The sequence below is a fragment of the Mauremys mutica genome, chromosome 18 (assembly GCF_020497125.1).
Source record: "Mauremys mutica isolate MM-2020 ecotype Southern chromosome 18, ASM2049712v1, whole genome shotgun sequence".
In the NCBI taxonomy this organism is placed as follows: domain Eukaryota; kingdom Metazoa; phylum Chordata; order Testudines; family Geoemydidae; genus Mauremys; species Mauremys mutica.
The window spans coordinates 17,240,196-17,259,598 of record NC_059089.1 but is presented as its reverse complement, the minus strand read 5'-3'; the positions used below and the strand labels follow the sequence as shown (position 1 = coordinate 17,259,598).

The following is a 19,403-nucleotide window of genomic DNA, read 5'->3' as shown; positions in this document are numbered from 1 at the left end:
CAGTGGAAGCAGAGGAGGGCGATTTACCTCAATAGCCATGTCTCTATCAATACCTTTAAGTTCACCACCTTGCCACAACGAAGATCCAGGGGCAAAGAACACACGGGGATTTACAGAAATCTATGTGGGAAAAAAATTTGCCACCTCAGCTCTGGGATCGGCAGTTCTGGCCTCTTGGATTCAAATGTTTTGCAGAAATGAGTTCCCCACGTTAATTATACATTGTCCAAAACCATATTTCCTTTTTTTTTTTGCTTTTAGATCAGTTGCCTTTCAACTGCACAGGCTGCCCCCTTATTTTGAGAGAGAGACGTATCGATTGACCTTCTCCATCCAATTCATTATTTTATATACCTCTGTTGTGTTCTCTTCTTATCAGTCCCCTAACCACCCAAGCCTTCACTCTGTTCTTCCAGAGTGGGCTCTCCATGCCCCTAATCGTTTAAGGCACCTCATCTGTGGGCCCTCTAGATAAGGTTTCAGTCGCACTGGGCACCACTTGGAACTGTATTTTCTAGCATATGACCTTTCCTGTTAACACTGATGTAACTCAGGCCACTTGCCAATGGGCCGGCCATGGGAAGGAGATGCTGCTCCGAGACCCAGCTGTACAGTACCAACTTCCCCAATGAACATACAGGGACAGGACATAAAGGAGTGTGCTTGCTCCCTCTTGCTATTCCTGAAAGAGAAGGAGGAGCAGAGGAGAGCTCCGACAAACCCGGCACAAGCATCTGTCAGGGTCCCATGTTTGCAGTTGCACAAGCAGGGATGGTGGCTCCAACACAGGGCACACAAGCAACCCGTGCACCTCGCAAGAGGCGTCTCCCAAGGGAGCAGGCTATGGTCAGGCCAAAGCCAAGCGAAGGCAGGAGGAGAGAGAGAGAGAGTCCGAGAAATGAAAGAAGAACCCCTAGAAGGGAAGAGCGTGTGCAAAGCAAACTAGCTGTGAGGTAGGGCTCTCCAGCCAGGCATCACACCCCAGGCCACACAACTGCTTCCTGCGAGCTTGGGAATGAGACAGATGCACAGCCACAATGGGGGCGGAGGAACGTGACCTGCTTCCACACAGCTGAGGAGAACAGAAGAAAAGCCAGTGGGTTTAATCCAAAGCAGGGTGCGTGGCCGAGAGTGGGAGCGGGTGAATCCGTGCGCTATAAAAAAAGGATTCATTTTGGATACTTCGCCATGGGCAAGGTCAAATGCCAAGAGGAACGGGCTGGATCAAAGGAAAGGATCTTTGACCAGGCCTTTGTCGCAGTCTCTCAGCACCTGGGCTTTCCTATGGAGGGGTATGGAGTGGATCCTTGTCACGGCCCAGAGGGGCATGCAAGACTCACACTTGCACGTGCATCGCAACAGCAGCTGCTGAAGGAGCAATCGCACTCTGAACTGAGACAGAGAGTGGGGCGGGAGGGCATTCTCCTCCGCTAGGGCACAAGGATCTGGTGCCAACGGAACTGGGCAGCACCATTTAGGTTCTAAAATGGCCATTCCCTGCAGAGAGGGAGTAGAATAAACGGAAAAGATTTTCAAAAAGGACAAAGAGGGGAATCCGCTCCAGCACAGGGAGCACAGGCTTGGGAAGGGCTCACTCCATTACGGCACAGTGGGATGTGTCACCATCACATCCTGGGAGTTCTACAGTTTACAGGGCAGCAGGGCTACACCCAGCTCCCTCCGCCCCAGCGAATAGGTCCCTCAACTGCCTCACACCAACACCCACAGCCAACAAGTGAGGACAATGCTCAGGGTGGATGTGAACCAGACTGCATGCCAGGTGCTCCCCCAATGCAGCGGGGCGGCAGCAGGCATCCACAGCACTACAGACCACAGACGGACCAGGAAGCAGCAGAGAGGAGCAATACGCCTGCAGCGCTGGAACTGAGCATTTCACACTGCAGTGGCAGCTGCTGCTGGTGCTATTTTTAGTTGGGCTCTTGTCTTGGCAGCAGGGCCTGGGGACCCTGCCTGCGTGGGTTAGGCTGGTCATTCTATGATGTTCTCCAGCCTGGTTACCCAGTGGAAGCCACTTGCACTGGCGTTCAGACAGGGCATGGAAACAACCAATACACCATGTCAACACCTCCCTGAAGCTACTAACTTGCTCTCCTGAATGTTAGGGCTTGTCTGTGTCAGTGAAGATACTACCTACACTGACGGGCGGAGTTCTCCCCTGGGCAAGGTAACTCCACCTCCCGGAAAGGCAATAGCTGGATTGATGGGAGAATTCTCCCATCGACTAGTCCTGTCTACACTAGGGATTGGGTCTGCTTTTCACACCCCTGAGCTATGTAGTTATACCGACCTAATTTCCTCGTGTAGCCAGCTCTCACTATTATGGCTGTGAAGAAAACCTTAAATAGGGTGAGCAGAGTAAGGCCTGGTCTACACTGTTGCCTTAAATACGTCATGCACCGGTGGGAAAAATCCACACTCCTGAGCAGCGTAGTTAAGCCAACCTAACCCTGAGCATACAGGGCTACTCGACAGAAGAATTCTTCTAGCTGATGCCTCTTGGGGAGGTGGATTACCTGTCCCAACGGAGAAGCCCACCCGTCCGCATAGGTAGCATCTTCACTGAAGCGCTACAGCAGAGCAGCTGCAGTGTTTAGGTGTAGAAGTGCCCTTAGAAGAATGCTACCACATCCCCCCTGCTCCCCAGTCTGCATACAGGGAGCTCAGAGCAAATTCCTAGCTTGGGTTGCCCCCAACCCCCGCAGGAGATCCTCTCTCCACCAGGAGTTCAATGGAAGACATTTATGCCACAGCACCAGTCGTTCTCTGGTCTGTTAGAAGAGGAAAGCTTTACTCTCTCCTCTCAGCACCAGTAGGCATCTGTCTCCTGAAGTCTTGTTCAATGGAGAACTGAGTGTGGGAAACTGGATAGAGGCAGGAGGGTATTTTTACGCATTTTGAAAAAAAAAATAGTCTCACCGACCTTTCAGTGTAGGCTCTGACTAACTTTAAAGGAGGAAGCCATGACGGTCTGTGCACTGGTGGCACGGGGCTTTGGCCTTGTTGCATTGGATGGGTATTCTACTTGGACTCTAAGTAAACGTGCACTGAGAGTAATCATTGGGTGGAAGGCCCGGAGGCTGAATGTTTGTCACACCAACTGACTGCAATACCCAAGACACGATCTTTAGCTCAGGTGAGGCTGAGCTGATGCAGTTGGACATTGTTTCTTTCCAGCACAGGGAGCACAGGCTTGGGAAGGGCTCACTCCATTATGGCACAGTGGGATGTGTCACCATCACATCCTGGGAGTTCTACAGTTTACAGGGCAGCAGGGCTACACCCAGCTCCCTCCGCCCCAGCGAGGATGGGAAGTCACAAGTTCCGCAGACTGTCTTAACTCCCTTGCACCCTGCAGTGCCTGGAAGTTTCCCAGAAGAGCCTATTCCCAACAATGAAGCTAAGCACTACGGATTAGGTCCTTCAGGAATCCCAGAATGGACTGTTGACAACAGACACATTTTGCGAACGCTCCGAACAGTGCTGGCAGAAGCAGTGCTCCTGTGACGATGTGCTGAACCATAAGGATAAGCAAGAGAACCAGCCACTCCGTGCACTCGTTGTCCCAGCCACACTTCCCTGGCACATCACAGGCACAGCTATCTCAGGCCTTGTCTACACTGGAGAACTGGGATGACGAGGCAGGAATGCTGCTCACCACACTGCAGCAGAACCAGAACAATCCCATCATGTGGGAATGGGAATCCAGACTCCTTTTCCAGAGGTTCATCTAGATATTCTGAAACTCCCTCAGAGAGCCCCAGTTCCCCCTGCCCTTCTGCCTAGGGAGCAAACTTTTCTGCTGCAGTCACTTCTTTTAAAGCAGTCTTGATTTTGTATTTGAGAGAGAGGCAGGAGTCAGTACCTGGGAAGGGGCCTGGCACTGTGCCAGCACACCCTTCCGTGGGCGAGCGGGCCCTTGTCTCCACTAACCGAGCTGAAGGACCCATTGCTGGCATGCCGGAAACCAGCAAGCTCTTGCATGGCCCCTTGGGGAAAGGAACCGGTATGTCCAGGAGGACAGCTCACCCTCCCCCAGTGCGGAGCACAGACGGGGTTTACAGCCAAAGGCAGGCAGCTGCCATGGTGCTGTCGTCATCGGGGACGCAGTGGGATTTCTGAGAAGGCCCCCAGGCCTGTGGAATTCCAGCAGGGGCCAGAGGTCAGGCTGCTTCCAGCAGAATCTAACTTCTTCACGATGCACAGAAGCGAAAACCAGCTGGAAAGGTTCTGAGACCGGAGGTGGGATGCGGGAGGGCTGAATACCTGCAGGATGAAGCCACTGCAAATGCTGAGAGGAGCCTTCAGGGAAGCAGAGCTGGAAAGCGGTGAGAACATGTAGGCGAAGCTGACCCAGAGGAAGGAGAGAGCAAACTGATGCCTTAAGACCCTGGTGGGTGGAGCTGAGGTGGCTTCAGCATCTCCACTGCCCCGAGAGGTTCTACAGGAGATGTGCTGCTGTAGAATTTGGCTGGTTTGGGTTCCTGCTGAACAGATTCCACCACTAAAGCAAAGCATGGGTATTTAGTCCACTACATGCTACTTCTGACCCAGCACCCTGGGCCTCAAACATGCACAGGGTAAACTGAGGAACTTCACAAGAGGCAGAGACTCCTCCTCCAGCCATCCTGCCCGTACGTCAGGCCAGGGGTTCAGCAAAGAGACCTCTCCTCCTCCAGCACCAGCAGAAGCAGGATTAGTGTCTCTCCTGCAGCCTTTGCAGATGGGATTGGGACTAGACTAGTCCTGATGGAAAGTATTCCCCATCTGACTGCAGCTGAGAGGGAAAGGACAGGAAATTCAGGATAGGCTCAGGAGAACACACCACAGCTGCTGCTTTAGCCATGCTCCATTTTCTTATCCTCTTTTCCATCAAAGGACAGAGAAGTCCCTCTCACTTCCAGCCAAAAACTTCACCCAATTAAAAAAAAAAAGGGGGGGAGGGCAAGAGATACTTTGTTTGCAACCCACTGCCCATCCACAGGCCTTGTACGCAGAATCTGTGGATCCAGAGAACAGATCCCGCTCGCAAGAGAATCATTCCTCTTTTAGGTTTGCTGCATTCAAGAGTCAGAGAGGTGCAAAGATGAGACAGAAGCAACCAGTTTGCCTTCTAAACAATCCAGATCTTAGATCTTATTCTTGACAGTTGCCCCGTATTGTTATGTGGCATCAAAGAGTTTTGAGTGTGTGGACTTCCATCTCCAGGACAACTGGTGAAGAATGACCCCTTCCCCTTCCTTCTTGCTGGCTCCACTTGCCTGTTAGGATGACGTGGCAGCACTTCAGTGTCTGGATGACATTGGATGCTTCTCACCATCAATCACAGCAGACATATACCTGAGAAGCCGTTAAATAGCTGGAACATTGCTGGCTTGGTGCCTCCATACTGAAGATTGAGTTAATGTAATCTAATCAACAGCAAGAAGCCATGGTGGAAGAAAAAGTCAGTGGCCTTGCTCAGATCTTAGCCAGCCTGAGAGAGCAGCGAGAAAGAGCGAGCATGCACAAGTGAGAGAGAACATGAATGCAAATCCCCCCCAGCTCTGTCAACAGCAGCTGCCTGCCTGGGGGATGAACCAAGATTCAATCCAGCAATTAGGAGCTCCGTTTACCTAAGTATTGTCTGCTACCATTGGCAGCATGGAAGGGAGGGGTAGGGATGGCAGAAGGAAGAGTTGGCAAATGCAGTGCTCCTGGAAAGGGAAATCTGAACTTGCTTCAGGGACCAGTAGCTAAGGGCCAAGATTTTCAAGAGTGATTTTAGGTGCCCAACTTGAGACATCTTGAGGGGGCTTGATTTTCAAAGGGTGGAGGCTCACTGCTATCTCAAGGTGCCTCAAGTTGGACACCCAAGCTAAAAAATTAGTTATCACTTTTGGAAGTTCTTGGCTAAAATTTGCTCAGCCGTACTAAACACCCCCACCATTATGGCTAAAAGCAACGCTCAGCATCATCTGCTATGCTCCTGTCTGATCTCACAAACGGAGCAGGAACTGCCGGAATCAGTAGTTGAATGGGAGACGTCCAAAAGTAGCTAGCAGGAAACAGTGCTGGTGAGTCTGTATCCACACCAAGCGAAGGGCCCATTGTGGCATTAGGAGCGCCCTGTGTGGTGCGAGGGCCCAAGCTTTTGGAGAAGATGAGATCCTAGCCACTTGTGGTTACTGGAGAGCCAACAGCACTTTTTAACAGGAGCATTAACCCTATTGTCCTTGTCAAAAGGTTCATCCTGTCAAAAGAAGTCCTGCAAATTTCAACTATACTCTGCATTTTTCCCACTTCCTGTCCTAAACTACTGTATCATGATATCGCACACAGTTTAAAAGCTTCTGCATTTCTCCCCAGAGGTGGATGCATCTCTCTAGGCATTTCAAGAGCACCCACTAGCATTGTATCCAGGTGCCTGTGCGTAGTTTGCATTTCAGTCAGTAACTGAAGGAAGGAAGGAAGGAAGGAAAGCATTACACAGATGTAAGATTTAGTATTAACAACGTTGGTGTCTTGGTCACAGCCCCCAAAGGATGTCAGGGATGGGGATACATTTAGCACACACCATGGCCACTTCCCAGTCTCAAAAAGCGCTTCACAAACACAGCCGGATCCTTGGCAGCCCTGCGAAACCAAGAGGTGAAGAGATTTGCTGTAGCCCAGAGGAGGAGCCTGTGTCAGAGGCAGGATTGGACGCAGGCGTTCCAGGCTTACGGAGTCCTGCACTCAGAGCACTAGCCTGGAGCAGTAGTCCTGGAACAGCAGTTTGCATATATTTATGCTAGGAAAATAGCCCAAAGGCAAGGGCAGAGTCAGGGGTAAGCAGCCAGCAGGTCACTCTCACACCTTGGTAGGTTGGAGAACCCTGGTGTGCTTTAATAGTCCTCTTGGAGCCAAATCCTCTGCTATGGTAACCACAGGCTCGGCTGGGTCACCCCAGAGAATTTGGCCTCGGGTTTCTTACAGGGCAGAGGCCCCAGCCCCGGGAGCAGGACTGGCACTTGCTGTAGCTCTGGTTTAGACACAGGAGGCAGCACAAAGCCGCTGAGCTGAAGGAGCCAGAGAAGCAGGGGTGCGGAGTGGGGCGGGGGGGGGCATTACCCCACTGCCTGGCGATCCCAGCTCTTCAGAGGAAAGCTGAGCTGCAGCCGGAAGGAGCCAGCCCGGTCCCTGGGAGTGACGCCTCACAGATTAGAGAGGTATGTGGGCTGGAACCTAAACACAGGATGTGAAGCTCAGAGGAAGGGAAGGGGGAGGGGAGAAGGGAAGGGAGAGAGTGGAGGAGGATAGGCACAGTTAACCCTTTTCTGCACTTGCACTGAGTGGTGCTGCTTAGTCAGGACTCTGCCTTATCTCCTGGTGATAGGGGCATGGCCTGCCTTGGTCCTGAGAGCACTGAGCAGGATATTAACCCCTTCAAAATCTACACCTGGGGAGCGATGGTGCCTCCCGTGCCAGGCAGCTACACTGTACAGTGTGCCACACAGGAAGGGAAGGGCATTAGCTCATGGCATCCCGCGGTCTTCTAACCCTGCACAGGCCCATGACCAGAACCCTGTCGCCGAGCCACGCCAATGTGCTTCCCCAGCAGGAGAACAGTCCCTTCGGCCTACAGCTCCCCCGTCCTTCCCCTGGAGGCGCAATATAGGTGGAAGTGCCTGTCCAGCTTCCTTAAGTGCCGCAAGAGGTGTACACGTAGGTGGGGGGAAGGAGAGAGATGTTACAGCCACAGCTGCCCAATCCCCCAGGTCAAGGTTTACAGAGCAAGTCTCGTGGGCTGACCACACAGTGGAACAACAGGGCTGAGGGGAAGGCAGGCTGCGGCTGTGGCCTTGTCTACACACCAAAGCTGCTTTGATTTAACCGATCTGGTGTCTGACTACGTGGGTAAGCTGCAACCAAGAGCAGACACTCAGATTGGTTCAGGAGTCTCCACACAGGGGGTGGGCAACTGATCTAGTTCAGTCTGGCTAATTCCCATGCATGGATCAGCAATACATTTGCTTCAAGCAACCGCTCTTAATCTGGACACCTAGAATTAGCGCGAGAGAAGGAGAGAGATGAACGAAGGCAAACATCTAAAAACTGAGGTAAGTGTGTTAGCTTTGGAGGAAGCTCAGAGGTATTCCAGGCCCAGCCTCTCAGAAGAGACGTTATATGCATCAGTGATGTATGGGAGGAGCCTGCCATGGGCTCTAGATCCAGACTCTCCCACCAGGGGGGCGCTATGGGGTGCAGCATAGGAGGGTGGTGCTGTTCGCAAGCCTTAGCCTCTTGGAGCAAAAAGTCAGTGGTGACTGATGGCTGGCTCTGGAGGAGCTCTGAGGTGCCCTACACCCAGCTTGTAGGAGATGCTGGGTAGGAAGTGATGCACTAGCAGAAGAACAGAAGAGTCAATCTGAAAGGTTGCCGTTACTTGCAAGGCAGGAGTTGCATGCCGGACCAGGGGAGACCACACTCATCTCTCCCTCCCCTTCACTCACCTCTGCCTTATACATGCGGACGAGGCCCTGGTTCACTTTGGACCAGGAAGGTACAGCACTGATGTTCCACAGCTGGTTGGAGTGTTCAGCGAAAGGGCCAGTCTTCATCTAAAACACAGAGGAAGAGAGCTAAGGGAGCCGAGCCAACAGGGAAGTTTGTGCACCAGCCCAGTGACTCACAGTCACGCTCACTTCAACAAACATTCCTGCTGGGCTGTGCGACCCAAGCACCCTCCATGTCACTGCGCCCTCGCCTCCTTCCTTCCACATGCCCTCCTGCCGCAGCACTGCCACCCAGGGAGAGGGGTATCCCAGCCCCCCACACCCTGAAAGCACCAACTATTTCCTGCCCCACATTCTATTCTAATCACATTTTTTTCCTTCTCCTTGTATGAATTCATTGAAGAACTAACACAGTCCAGCTCAGCGCTGCTCCCAATCTCCCCAGAAACCTCCCCATGCAACACTGCTGCCGGGCTTTCCAAGAAAATGACTCATTCTCCATTCAGATCAACAACCAGCAGCAGCCGCCGCCACCGCCAACCGTGAATACAGAGGGCAACGCAGGCTGGCAGCAGCTCTTGCGCTTGGATCCAAACTCTGCACCTGCCGTGAGCAGAGATGGGCTACAGGGGGTCTAGCGGTTCTTTAAAGTTCCTGCATTTCACGTTGCTGGTGAAGCTGCAAGGCTCCACCTTACAGTAGACGCAGCAAACGGGCGATGGATTTAATTTTTTTTTTTTTTAACTAGAGTGTTTAATCAATGATGCTAGCTTCTTTCCAGAGATAGATTTGGGGGGGTGGGGTTAGGGGGAGCTCAACTCAGGGACAGCTGCCTCTAGATTATCCCATTGTTTGCCACTCTCCACCAACTAAACAGACCCTCAGGGAGAAAAAAATAATGCAGCCAATCTGACTTGAGCAGAATTCTCATGACTTCATAAACCACAAGGCCAAAGCTCAGGCTAAAAAGGATCATGGGGAAATAAGAGTCTTTTTGACTATCATGATAGGAGCACCCTGGGCCTTCAATCTCTCTCACACTCTCACTCTCACACACACACACACACACACACACAAAGTGTTTATGTTTTTGAAGCTGCCTGCTGTAAAAAAGCTGATCAATCCATTTGTGGGAAACTGCTGCCCTTCTGCAGAGGCAAAGTGGCAGCAATTTACAAGGAAGAAGAGAAAAAAAAATCAGAGGACAACATTTAGACTCCATTGACCTCAGGGCTGAAGCATTGTGGGTAACGGTTCTGTAGTTCTTCTGCTCTGAACAGCTGCGATGAGAACGCAGATGAATTTCTGCTTCCTCTTTGCAGTTCTTTTGAGCTGGGGAATGACTGATGAGCCACTAAACCATTCCTGCTCCCCTTCGTTTTGTGTGTGCGCGCACATGTTTTCCTTGCAGATACAAGACGAAACACACACAAAATTAAATGGAGCTGGTGTGTTATTAAGCACAAAGATTTGGCATCCCATCATGACCAGTGGGTGACTGAGAAGATGATGTACATCAGGGGGTTGTACTGACGAGGCTTGGCACAGTGCAGCTGACATGCCCCAAGTCTCATGTGCTCGGGATGCACTGCAAGGCAGTTTTTAAAAGCATCTCTCTCTTTATGGAAGATTCTGCTGCATACATTTCAGTGACAAGCCTCATTCTGTTCTCCAGTCCCTCCTTCGTCCAGATTGGCACAGGCCTGATCAACCCCTTTGGCTTTGCTCCTGGCCAGAAAGAGTTAAGGCAGATGGGAAGCTCTGAAAAAGCCGGCTAGGATGGCCAGACCCACGGTCAAGGCATACAGGATTTGGGCGCCTGGAGCACCTGACGCATCTGTGACCGCGGCCTTCCTAACCCGTGTCCGCTCCAGCAGAAGACTTGCTATTGTTTCGAACTGGGGAGGGAGGGCAGAGAGGGAGAAAAAAAAAATTAGCTCATTTTAGCCACAAAGGGAGAAGAGAGAGAAAACGAGCGAGCTGGAGAGAGCGAGAGAGACAGCAAGAGCGCTGCAGTCCCGCAGTGACCCCAGGGGAATGTAGTGAGTCAGAGCAGCCATATTGAGCAGGAAATTACTCACAGACGCTGCGTTCCTGCCTCTCTGTTCCCAAGAGAATCAGCCTTTTGTAAATGGTTCCTCTGTCAGTAACTGGGGGGGGTGGGGGTGGGGGGGACGGCTCTGTGCAGTGCCTTCCTGTCAGTTCCTTCCCTTCCAGCTGAAACCTGAGCCCTCCCTTCCCAAACCTCCAAATTTAGAAGCCAGATTGAAACTGAAATTCTTCATTGCCTGCCCTTGGCTCTTAAAGGAACACAGCCCTGTTTTGTTCAGGCTTCAGCCCCCTGCACAGCTCAGCACACACACAACGCTTGGGCTTTCCCCCTACACGTACCACAGTCCCACAGATTATACTGGAGATCTAACAAGGGACCAGCTTTATCTTTGTCTCTTGCAGAGGGCTCTGCATACTGTAGGCACCAGATAACTAACAGCATCGGAGAAACAAGGTGGGTGAGGTAATCTCTTTTATTGGAACAACTTCTGTTGGTGAGGGAGACGAGCTTTGGTGCCACACACAGCTCTTCTTCAGCTCTGTATGGCTCAAAAGCTTGTCTCTCTCACCAACAGAAATTGGTCCAATAAAAGAGATTACCTCCCCTCCTCTTGCCTCGAATATCCTGGGACTGACACAACTACACTGCATACAACACCATTCAAAGCACCCAGAGATATCACCAGTGATTAGGGGGATTATGCAATGGCAGATTACTTCCGAAGGGTTTTTTGGTTGAGGAGGGGTGGGAGCGATGTTCTGGTACTTGCTTTTTGCCATTCTTTTTTTAAACACTGCTGTTGGAACATGGAAGTTAAAACCAGAGAACGAGCCAGTCCTACAGGCCTGATTCAGTAGTAGTGATACAACGCTGCTGGGGCACATTTCATCCACTGTTACGTACGTGAATAAAGCCTCACATTTTCCCACCCAGCACATCAGTGTTAATTCCATTTTACAGACAGGAAAACTGAGGCACAGATTTGTTCAGTTCATACTCTTTACATTGCAGTGGCACTTAGAGTTCCCTTGTCCTAGGCACTGTAGGAACACATACAAAGTAACAGACCCTGCGCAGGAGATCTTGCAATCATTTTAAATTACTTGCCCTCTGTCACAGAGCCGGGGGAATCCTGACTCTCAGTCCCCTGCTCTAGCCACTACTCAACACTCTACTTCCCTTTACACACAGGGGACTCCTATTTAGGGACCAAAGCCATTTAGGAACCATCTTTAAAAGTCACTTTAGGATTAGTTAGCTTATGTAACATTTGCTGCAATACTCATATAGATTACAGGGAGCATTAAAGAAGAGTTTTAGTGGATTCAGCTCAGACATTGTGTTACTGTTACTTTAACAGTTTGAGGTTTAACACACACATAAAAAACAATGTAATCCAGTATCTATATTACTGAAACATCACATACAGGCAAAGGAATGGAGAACTCAAAGAAAACACTATATGTATAAAAAAGAAACAAACAAAAAAAACCACCACTGTAGTTGCTGTTTTTTGAATGGTTCAAAAGCAAGGAATGATCCAATACCTATAAAATGCACTCAATCTAGGCTATTAAATGTGTGACATTTGCTTTATGTGTGCATAATGTTATTAAGGGAAAGCAGGTTTTCAATCAAGGGGATTAGAAGGAGAAAAACACATTAAAGTAAGTTTCAAAACCTTTTTCCCTGTTATTTTGCCATGATATTTGTTGTTTGTTCAGCTTGTTGATTTAATAGACAGAAGGCTGGGATTAAAAGCTGTTATAGCTCCACCTAGTGGCAATAGCAACCTTTCTCCATGAAACTAAACAATTACATTTCAAAAGATAAATCTGCTTGAAACAATATTTATGAGAAAATATGGTTAAAAATATCCCATGTTTTATAACTCAGGTTGTCCCCAGTCTTTATCTGCTCACCCAACAAGAACCAAGAGCAGCTTTTCATGCCACTAGGTGGCGCTATAGCAGCTAGACATGATATTTTTTGAACTCCAGATTCCATCAGCTCCAATGAAATTTGTGAGACAAATATTTATTTATTTATTTAACGGGAGCCATAAAAAACTAATTTTTGCAAGGGAAAAAAAATAAAATGACTAAAGAGGTTTTAAAAATCCACTTCAACCTATAAACTGTCATCTGTATTTTGCTTATAGTTTTTTATACCTGTGCACAGAGATGCGTATTTGTAATACACCCTCAATACAGGAACAAGTTACACATCCCAGAATTAAAAGAAATCTTATGTTGGACCAACTTCTGCTGGAGAAAGACAAACTTTCAAGGTTACACAGAACTCTTGAAGACCTGAAGACGACCTCTGTATGAGCTCAAAAGCTCCAATAAAAGATATTACCTCACTCACCTTGTCTCTCTAATACTCTAGGACCAACACATCTACAACAAAACTGTAAACAATAAATCTTACAGCATCTTGGCTTCAGCTTTCACTGAGCAGAAAGCACAAATAGACCCCCCCCCCCCCCGGACACACAATTTTTTTTCCTTTGGCATTATATAGTCACATGTTCTCAATGATATTTGGTTTCCATTAGGTTGTTTTTAAACTGCAAATCAAGGGTTAAATCCCAAGAGATGCTAAGCACCAGCAGCATCTGCTGGAATCAGTGGGCGTTCCAAGGGCCCAGCACCTCTCAGGATTTGGTTCAAAGGGAGCTATACGCCACTTTTAAGAATTCACTATACTGTTGATTATAGTGGGGTGGGTGTCATATCATGTGAACCTGTCTGTCTGATCACTAATTTAGCAAGAGGAGATAGAGAAAAAGTGGGCCCAGTGGCATAGAATAGCAAGAAAAGAGTGGCACTGCATGAATAAAAATGGTGTCAGCCTCTATTTCTAGCAGGTTACCAGAAAAGCGATTGCTAACAGGAGCAGAGTGCACAGTCTTTGCTCTCCCCACTGAGCTCTCATGGGAATGAGCACCGTAGACATGACCAGCCTAGACTATTTGCAGTATTGTAGCCATGTTGGTCCCAGGATATTAGAGAAACAAAGTAGATGAGATAATATATTTTATTGGACCAACTTCTGTTGGTGGAACATACAAGCTTTCAAGCTTCACAGAGTTCTCCTGCAGGTCCTTACTCCTGGGGGAATTCTGCACCACTGCACATGTGCAGAGTTCATATCCCCTGCAGATTTCTTTGCTTCCCCGCAGAAAACTGACTTTCTGATAGGGAACCAAAGGGAAGCTGCAAGAGCAATTACACACCACTCCATAGCTGCACAGGTACATTGTTTTGGGCACCCAGAGCAGCTGGCAGAGAGGTAAATTAATGCAGGGCTGGGGGACACCCCAGTCAGTGGCCCTACCCTGAGCCTGGATCAGCGGCTGGGATGGAGGCAGGAGAGGACGGGACTTCCTCTTCCCTGCAAGGAGTGTCAGACCCACCTCCAGAAACCTCCCCTAGCTGCAGAAAAGCTCAGCATCTTCCCCTGCTTCCTGTCCCCATCACTCCTCAGCTGTGGGGGGAGGGGTTACTGAACAGGGAGTTACTCCCCCATCCACCCAACCCCCATGCATCTGGACCTCCAATACCCAGAACATCCCTGCCAGGCCTCACCCCGTATGCCCTGAACCCCCCTAGCCCTCCATACCTCAACCCCACCTCACTGAACCTGAACCCCTATATTTGAAGCCCCCTGCACCCAGAGCCCCTGCCTCCAGACCACCCCGCACTGAGCTCCTTGCACTCCAACCCCCCACCCTGACAAGCCCCACCCTGAGCCCCCACATCCAGACCCCCACACCGACCCCCAACTAGCTGCACCCAGACCTCCACCCCACCAAGCCCCACTCCCCGAGCACCAGAGCCCCCTGACGAGATTCCCCACACCCAGACCCCTCCTCTGAGCCCCAACCACCTTCACCTGGAATCCCCTGCAGAGTCCCATTGCCCCTGCACCTGGAACCCCCACGAGCCTCTGTGCATCCAGATCCCACCACACCTAAATCCCCGGCTGAGCTGCCTTCACACAGATTGTCCCACACAGAATCCTCTCACCCGACACCTGGATCCCCCCAACACTGAGCCCCTCCACACCTGGATCCTGCCTGGTTGAGCCTGCCTGCCCCACACCTGGTACGTCTGGTGCAGAAGGGCAGGCCCTAGGGTGTTTCTGGGGCAGGCCCAGGCCTTGTGCTGTGTCAGGGTTGGATGCAACCTCACCACTGAGTCCGTGTCTCGGGGTGGGAGTGGGGAGGCTGCAGGGTGATCTCCCACCTTTGAGCAGCCAGTGGCCTATGCTCCCCACTGCCATGCTGAAGCCTCTGCATTTATTTATTGACAAAACGTGCAGAATTTTAAAATATTGTGTGCAGAATTTTTAATTCTTTGACACAGAATTTTTACATTTTTGGCACAGAATGCACTCAGGAGTAGCAGGTCTAACACGCTGGTTACCTTCCCCAGATCTGAAGAAGAGGTCTGTGAAGCTCAAAAGCTGGTACCTTTCTACCAAGAGAAGTTGGTCCAATAAAAGCTACTACCTCACCTACCTTCTCTCAGCCTAGTCAGACAAGACACTCACACCATGTGGCTGCAGACAGGAGGCAGTAAGCACCATCGTTTAGAAACAGTGCCCCCTAGTGAAGATACACTGGATGTTACCATAGAGGGGCTTTGCCAAACCTTTTGCCAGCATTATTTCCCCCATCCCAAGATTCCATGATACACTTTAATAAGGACGCGGTTCTGGACGCGTTACCAACGAGGGACATCTCCCCTCACTAGCTCACAAGAATGGACATTTAATAAGTATCTTTTACGTCAGAGAACCAATGGCCAGGCTGAGATTTGGAGCAACCCAGGCTCTGTGGTGGGTTAGGAGCACACACAGGTGACCCAGAGGCACCAGGGCCCTGCCACGAGGCTTATTGCTGAGGGAGGGATAGCTTGGAGTACCAGTCACAAGGACCTGACTTAACAAGGAACACCAGCCATTTCTAGCACACGTGTTCTGAAATCACATACCTCTTGTCTTGTCCAAAAAGGTGTCCAAGGCGATCTATCTGCTTTATTTACCGCCCATGGCAAACCCCACTAAATCACCCATATCTACCTCCCGTGCAGCTTCATCACATTCACTCTCAACATGCCTGCCGAACTCATTCAAGAGGAGAGTCAGGGGCTTCCACAAAGACAAACCAAAAATACAAAAGGAGGAGGAGAAAGCCACAGCAGGCACCCAATAATCCCATCCCAAGAGAACCCAATGCAGCTGAGAAGTCTCTCGATGGGGTAAGTATCCCCACCCTCACCTCTGTAATGAACAGGATGCACTCCAGGAACATGTAGTCCTTATGGTTTTCATTCACCACCTTCTCGTCAACGAAGTGCCGGGGTTCCAGGTTTGGGTGTTCTGAAAAAAATTCAGATGTCTGTCCTTCAGATACCAACCAATGTCAAACCGCCTGGTCTCTTCCTGCTCCAGCCCCTCATTATAGACACAATCCACTTCAATACCTTCTGGTGAGTTAGAGACAGAAGTTTCATACTAGGTCACGTACCACAGGGGTCAGTGAAGGATTGGTTCCTACCAACCACACATTGCATAGGGCTTTATCCAGGAGAGTTTAAATGTCTCCATAGATGGGACTTTCACACATTTCCCTTGGGAGATACTTTCACAGGTTTCCTGATGAGTGACCTGTCTTAATTTCATCCTTTCATTGTGCCACCCTCTGCCTTCTGTCTCCCCTCCTTGATGTTTGTACCATTAAAATACTGGTAGGTTCAGGAGCCCATGGCCCTCAGCTAGCAAAGCTACATACACATTCAGTCCTTTTAATCTTTCATCAGCCTGTTAACCAGGTTGGTTGCTCTCCTCTAAGGCTCTTCTCTGTTCTACATCTGTCTGGTAAACGAGCAAACATTGATTTCTAAAGTATTCCCTCAGACCTCTTTTTGGCTTTTGTATATGCCCATGCAGCCAGTTTTCCATCCATTCTGTATGGTTTCCAGCCAAGACAACGTAAGTTACGAGATTTCCTGACACACATTACCAAAATCAAGTTATATTACAACTACTCCATTCCTTTCACCCACTGATTCTGAAATTCAAAAATGTAACATTTGGTCCTTATAAACGCATGACTTCATTGGTCACAGCTTCTTATCCCCTAAATACTTACAGATACTCTCTTCTTAAAGTTTGCTCCATTATTTTACTAGAGACTGAAGTGGAATTTATTGGATGTTAATTGTCAGGCTCCGATCATTCTTCCTTGCTAGAGGCCACATTTCTAACCCTAAACTCTAAGAGAGCGATGCACTAGGTTCACTGACTTTGTCTCTAGACCCAAGTCAATAGGATTAGTTGTGATGTCCTGGGTCTTGAACCCAGGTCTGGGAGTCCCCAAACAGCTGCCACATCCTGGCCTCCACCCAATGGCTACTGAAACCCGGTGGGCTGAGACACTACTACGGCAATAGCCCCAGCCCAGGCACCACCCACAGGAGCTCTGACTGCAAGATGGCCCAGCTGCACCGATAGGTCCAACTGTGCTATTTAAGCCAGGAGTAGGAACAGGACGTTTGTCCACGTAACAAGGTGGTTTTCTGTTGTGCCCGCCTTGGAGCCTCAACCCTGTTCCTGTTCTGCTCCCGGCTCCTCCCTTACCTCTGCCTTCACTCCTGTTCCCACCATGCTTGATCCTGGCCTCTCCTCCTGCCCTTATGCCTCACCGCCAATCCTCAGTGACCAGTCCTGGTTCTGAACCCAGCCTCTGACTTCTGACCCTGATTCCAGCTTGACCCTTGGCTCTGGCATTTTGCATCTGACCTCAGCCCTGACCCTCAGCTTTGATTCCTGGTTCCGATTCTGGCTTGACCTCAAGCTCTGGTAACTGGCAGTTGACTCTGTTGCTGACCCTCGGCTTCATTCCCCAAACTGGATGCCTGCTCCGCCCACTAGACCTGATCAGCTACGTCCCGGTCCATAACATTGGTGCAATGAACAATATGATGAGGGCTCTTATCTATGTATCAATGGTATCTCGCAGCACAGCTCCAAAGCAGAATTATCCTGTGGACCAGCCAGTGCATTATGGCAGATGCGTGTTGCCTGTTGTGATCAGACTAGAGTATGCATTATTATTTGTTTACAGTAGCACCTAGAGGTCCCTGCTGAAATCAGTGCCCGCTTGTGCTAGGTGTCACACACACCCATTAAGTTAGAGGTGGGCAAACTACGGCCCACGGGCCACATCCAGCCTGCAGGACCCTCCTGCCCGGCCCCTGAGCTCCCAGCCCCTCCCCCACTGTTCCCTCTCCTGCAGCCTCAGCTCGCCGCGCCACCAGCACAATGCTCTGTGCGGCGGGGTTCTTGCAGAGCTGTGACCTGTCCTGGTGCTCTGGGCGGTATGGAAAGGGGGCAGGGAGCAGGGGGGTTGGATAGAGGGCAGGGGAGTTCAGGGTGGTGGTCAGGGGTGTGGATAGAGGGCGGGGAACAGGGGGTTGAATGGGGGCAGGGGTCCTGGGGGAGCAGTCAGGGGTTGGGGTTCCGGGGGCAGTTGGGTGGGGCAGGGATCCCAGGGGGGCAGTCAGGAATGAGAGGAGGTTTTGGATTGGGCCGCGGGGGGCGGGCAGGCATCCTGGGGGGACCGTCAGGCGGCGAGAAACAGGAGGGGTTGGATAGGGGTGGGGGCCGGGCCACGCCTGGCTGTTTGGGGAGGCACAGCCTCTCCTAACTGGCCCTCCATACAATTTCAGAAACCCAATGTGGCCCTCAGGCCAAAAGGTTTGCCTGCCCTTGCATTAAGTCCTTGCCTCAAATAGTTTACCATCTAAACAGACAGAACAAAGGAAATGTGCCCATTTTACAGATAGGGAAATGAAGCCCAGAGATATTAAGTGACTTGCCCAAGGTGGCCCCAGGAGTCTATGGCAGAGCTGGAAATTAAACCCAAATTTGAGTCCCACCCCAGTGCCTTTGCAGTAAGAGCAGACTGTAAGCCACTCAGGACAAAAACTGTCTTTTTCAGCACCAAAATACACCCAGGAGTCTCAATAAAAAAACAGGTGTACTTTAAGATGTTTTAGCATTTCCACCGTAACCCTCCTTTTTCACAGTCTGACCAACTGGCTTGTTTTGAAAGCAGAGAACAAAAATTCTTAACTTAAAGCAAACTTTCCAAATCAGCTTTTTTTAAAGTCACACTTAGCTGGAAAAAAAATATCTCGAACCACTGATGATCTTCACACTAAAAGGACAGAAGGGGAGAGAGACCAACATTTTGTAGGTTTGTTAGTACCTATCAGTTGGGAACTGCCCCATATGAAGGGCAGAAACTGGAAGTCATCCAGGCCCCAAACTCCCTGGCTACCAGCTGGTTCCATCCTGTACGTTTTCTGGAGTTTCCGCATCACCTCCAGGTACCTAAGATAGAGAAGAAAGGGAAGGGCTAATATAAGACAACTGATGTAAAGGCTCAGGGCCTCTCCTCCCTGCTGAAACAATGGTGGTTTTCCAATCAGAAAACCCATCTACAGATACAGGACAGAACCCGATGCCCCAAGCTCGTTCTCTCTGGACCCAGCACAAGCACCTGATCCAGGCCAACAGCCTGCTGGCTGAGTGAGCATCAAGAGTCCATGCTGGAGGAGAAACAAATGACAACAAACCATTTGTGAAAGGCAGAGGTTTGACTCAGTCTGGTTCACAGCAGGGTTAAGTTTACAGCTAAAAGATATCGGATACTGGTTTTCTTGTACCAAATTTCTACCTCTTGGTTAACCAGGGGACAGGATACACTAGTATAAATAAACCTGCCCTACTCATGTTACCCAGAGAGCCCCTGCTTAGGAGGAAGAGGTATCCAGAGC

The 19,403-nt window shown here is 50.1% G+C and overlaps 1 protein-coding gene across 1 annotated transcript in view; it reads right to left on the bottom strand.

Annotated features, from left to right (window-relative positions):
* PTPA (protein phosphatase 2 phosphatase activator) overlaps positions 1-19,403 on the bottom strand; it is a 42,568-nt gene that overhangs the window by 3,537 nt on the left and 19,628 nt on the right. Inside the window, exons 7-9 of the mRNA XM_044992483.1 lie at positions 18,833-18,957; positions 15,839-15,939; positions 8,493-8,600 (exon numbers count right to left, since the gene is read on the bottom strand). Coding sequence (XP_044848418.1) covers positions 8,493-8,600; positions 15,839-15,939; positions 18,833-18,957 — 334 coding nt within the window. The remainder of the gene's footprint in view (positions 1-8,492; positions 8,601-15,838; positions 15,940-18,832; positions 18,958-19,403) is intronic.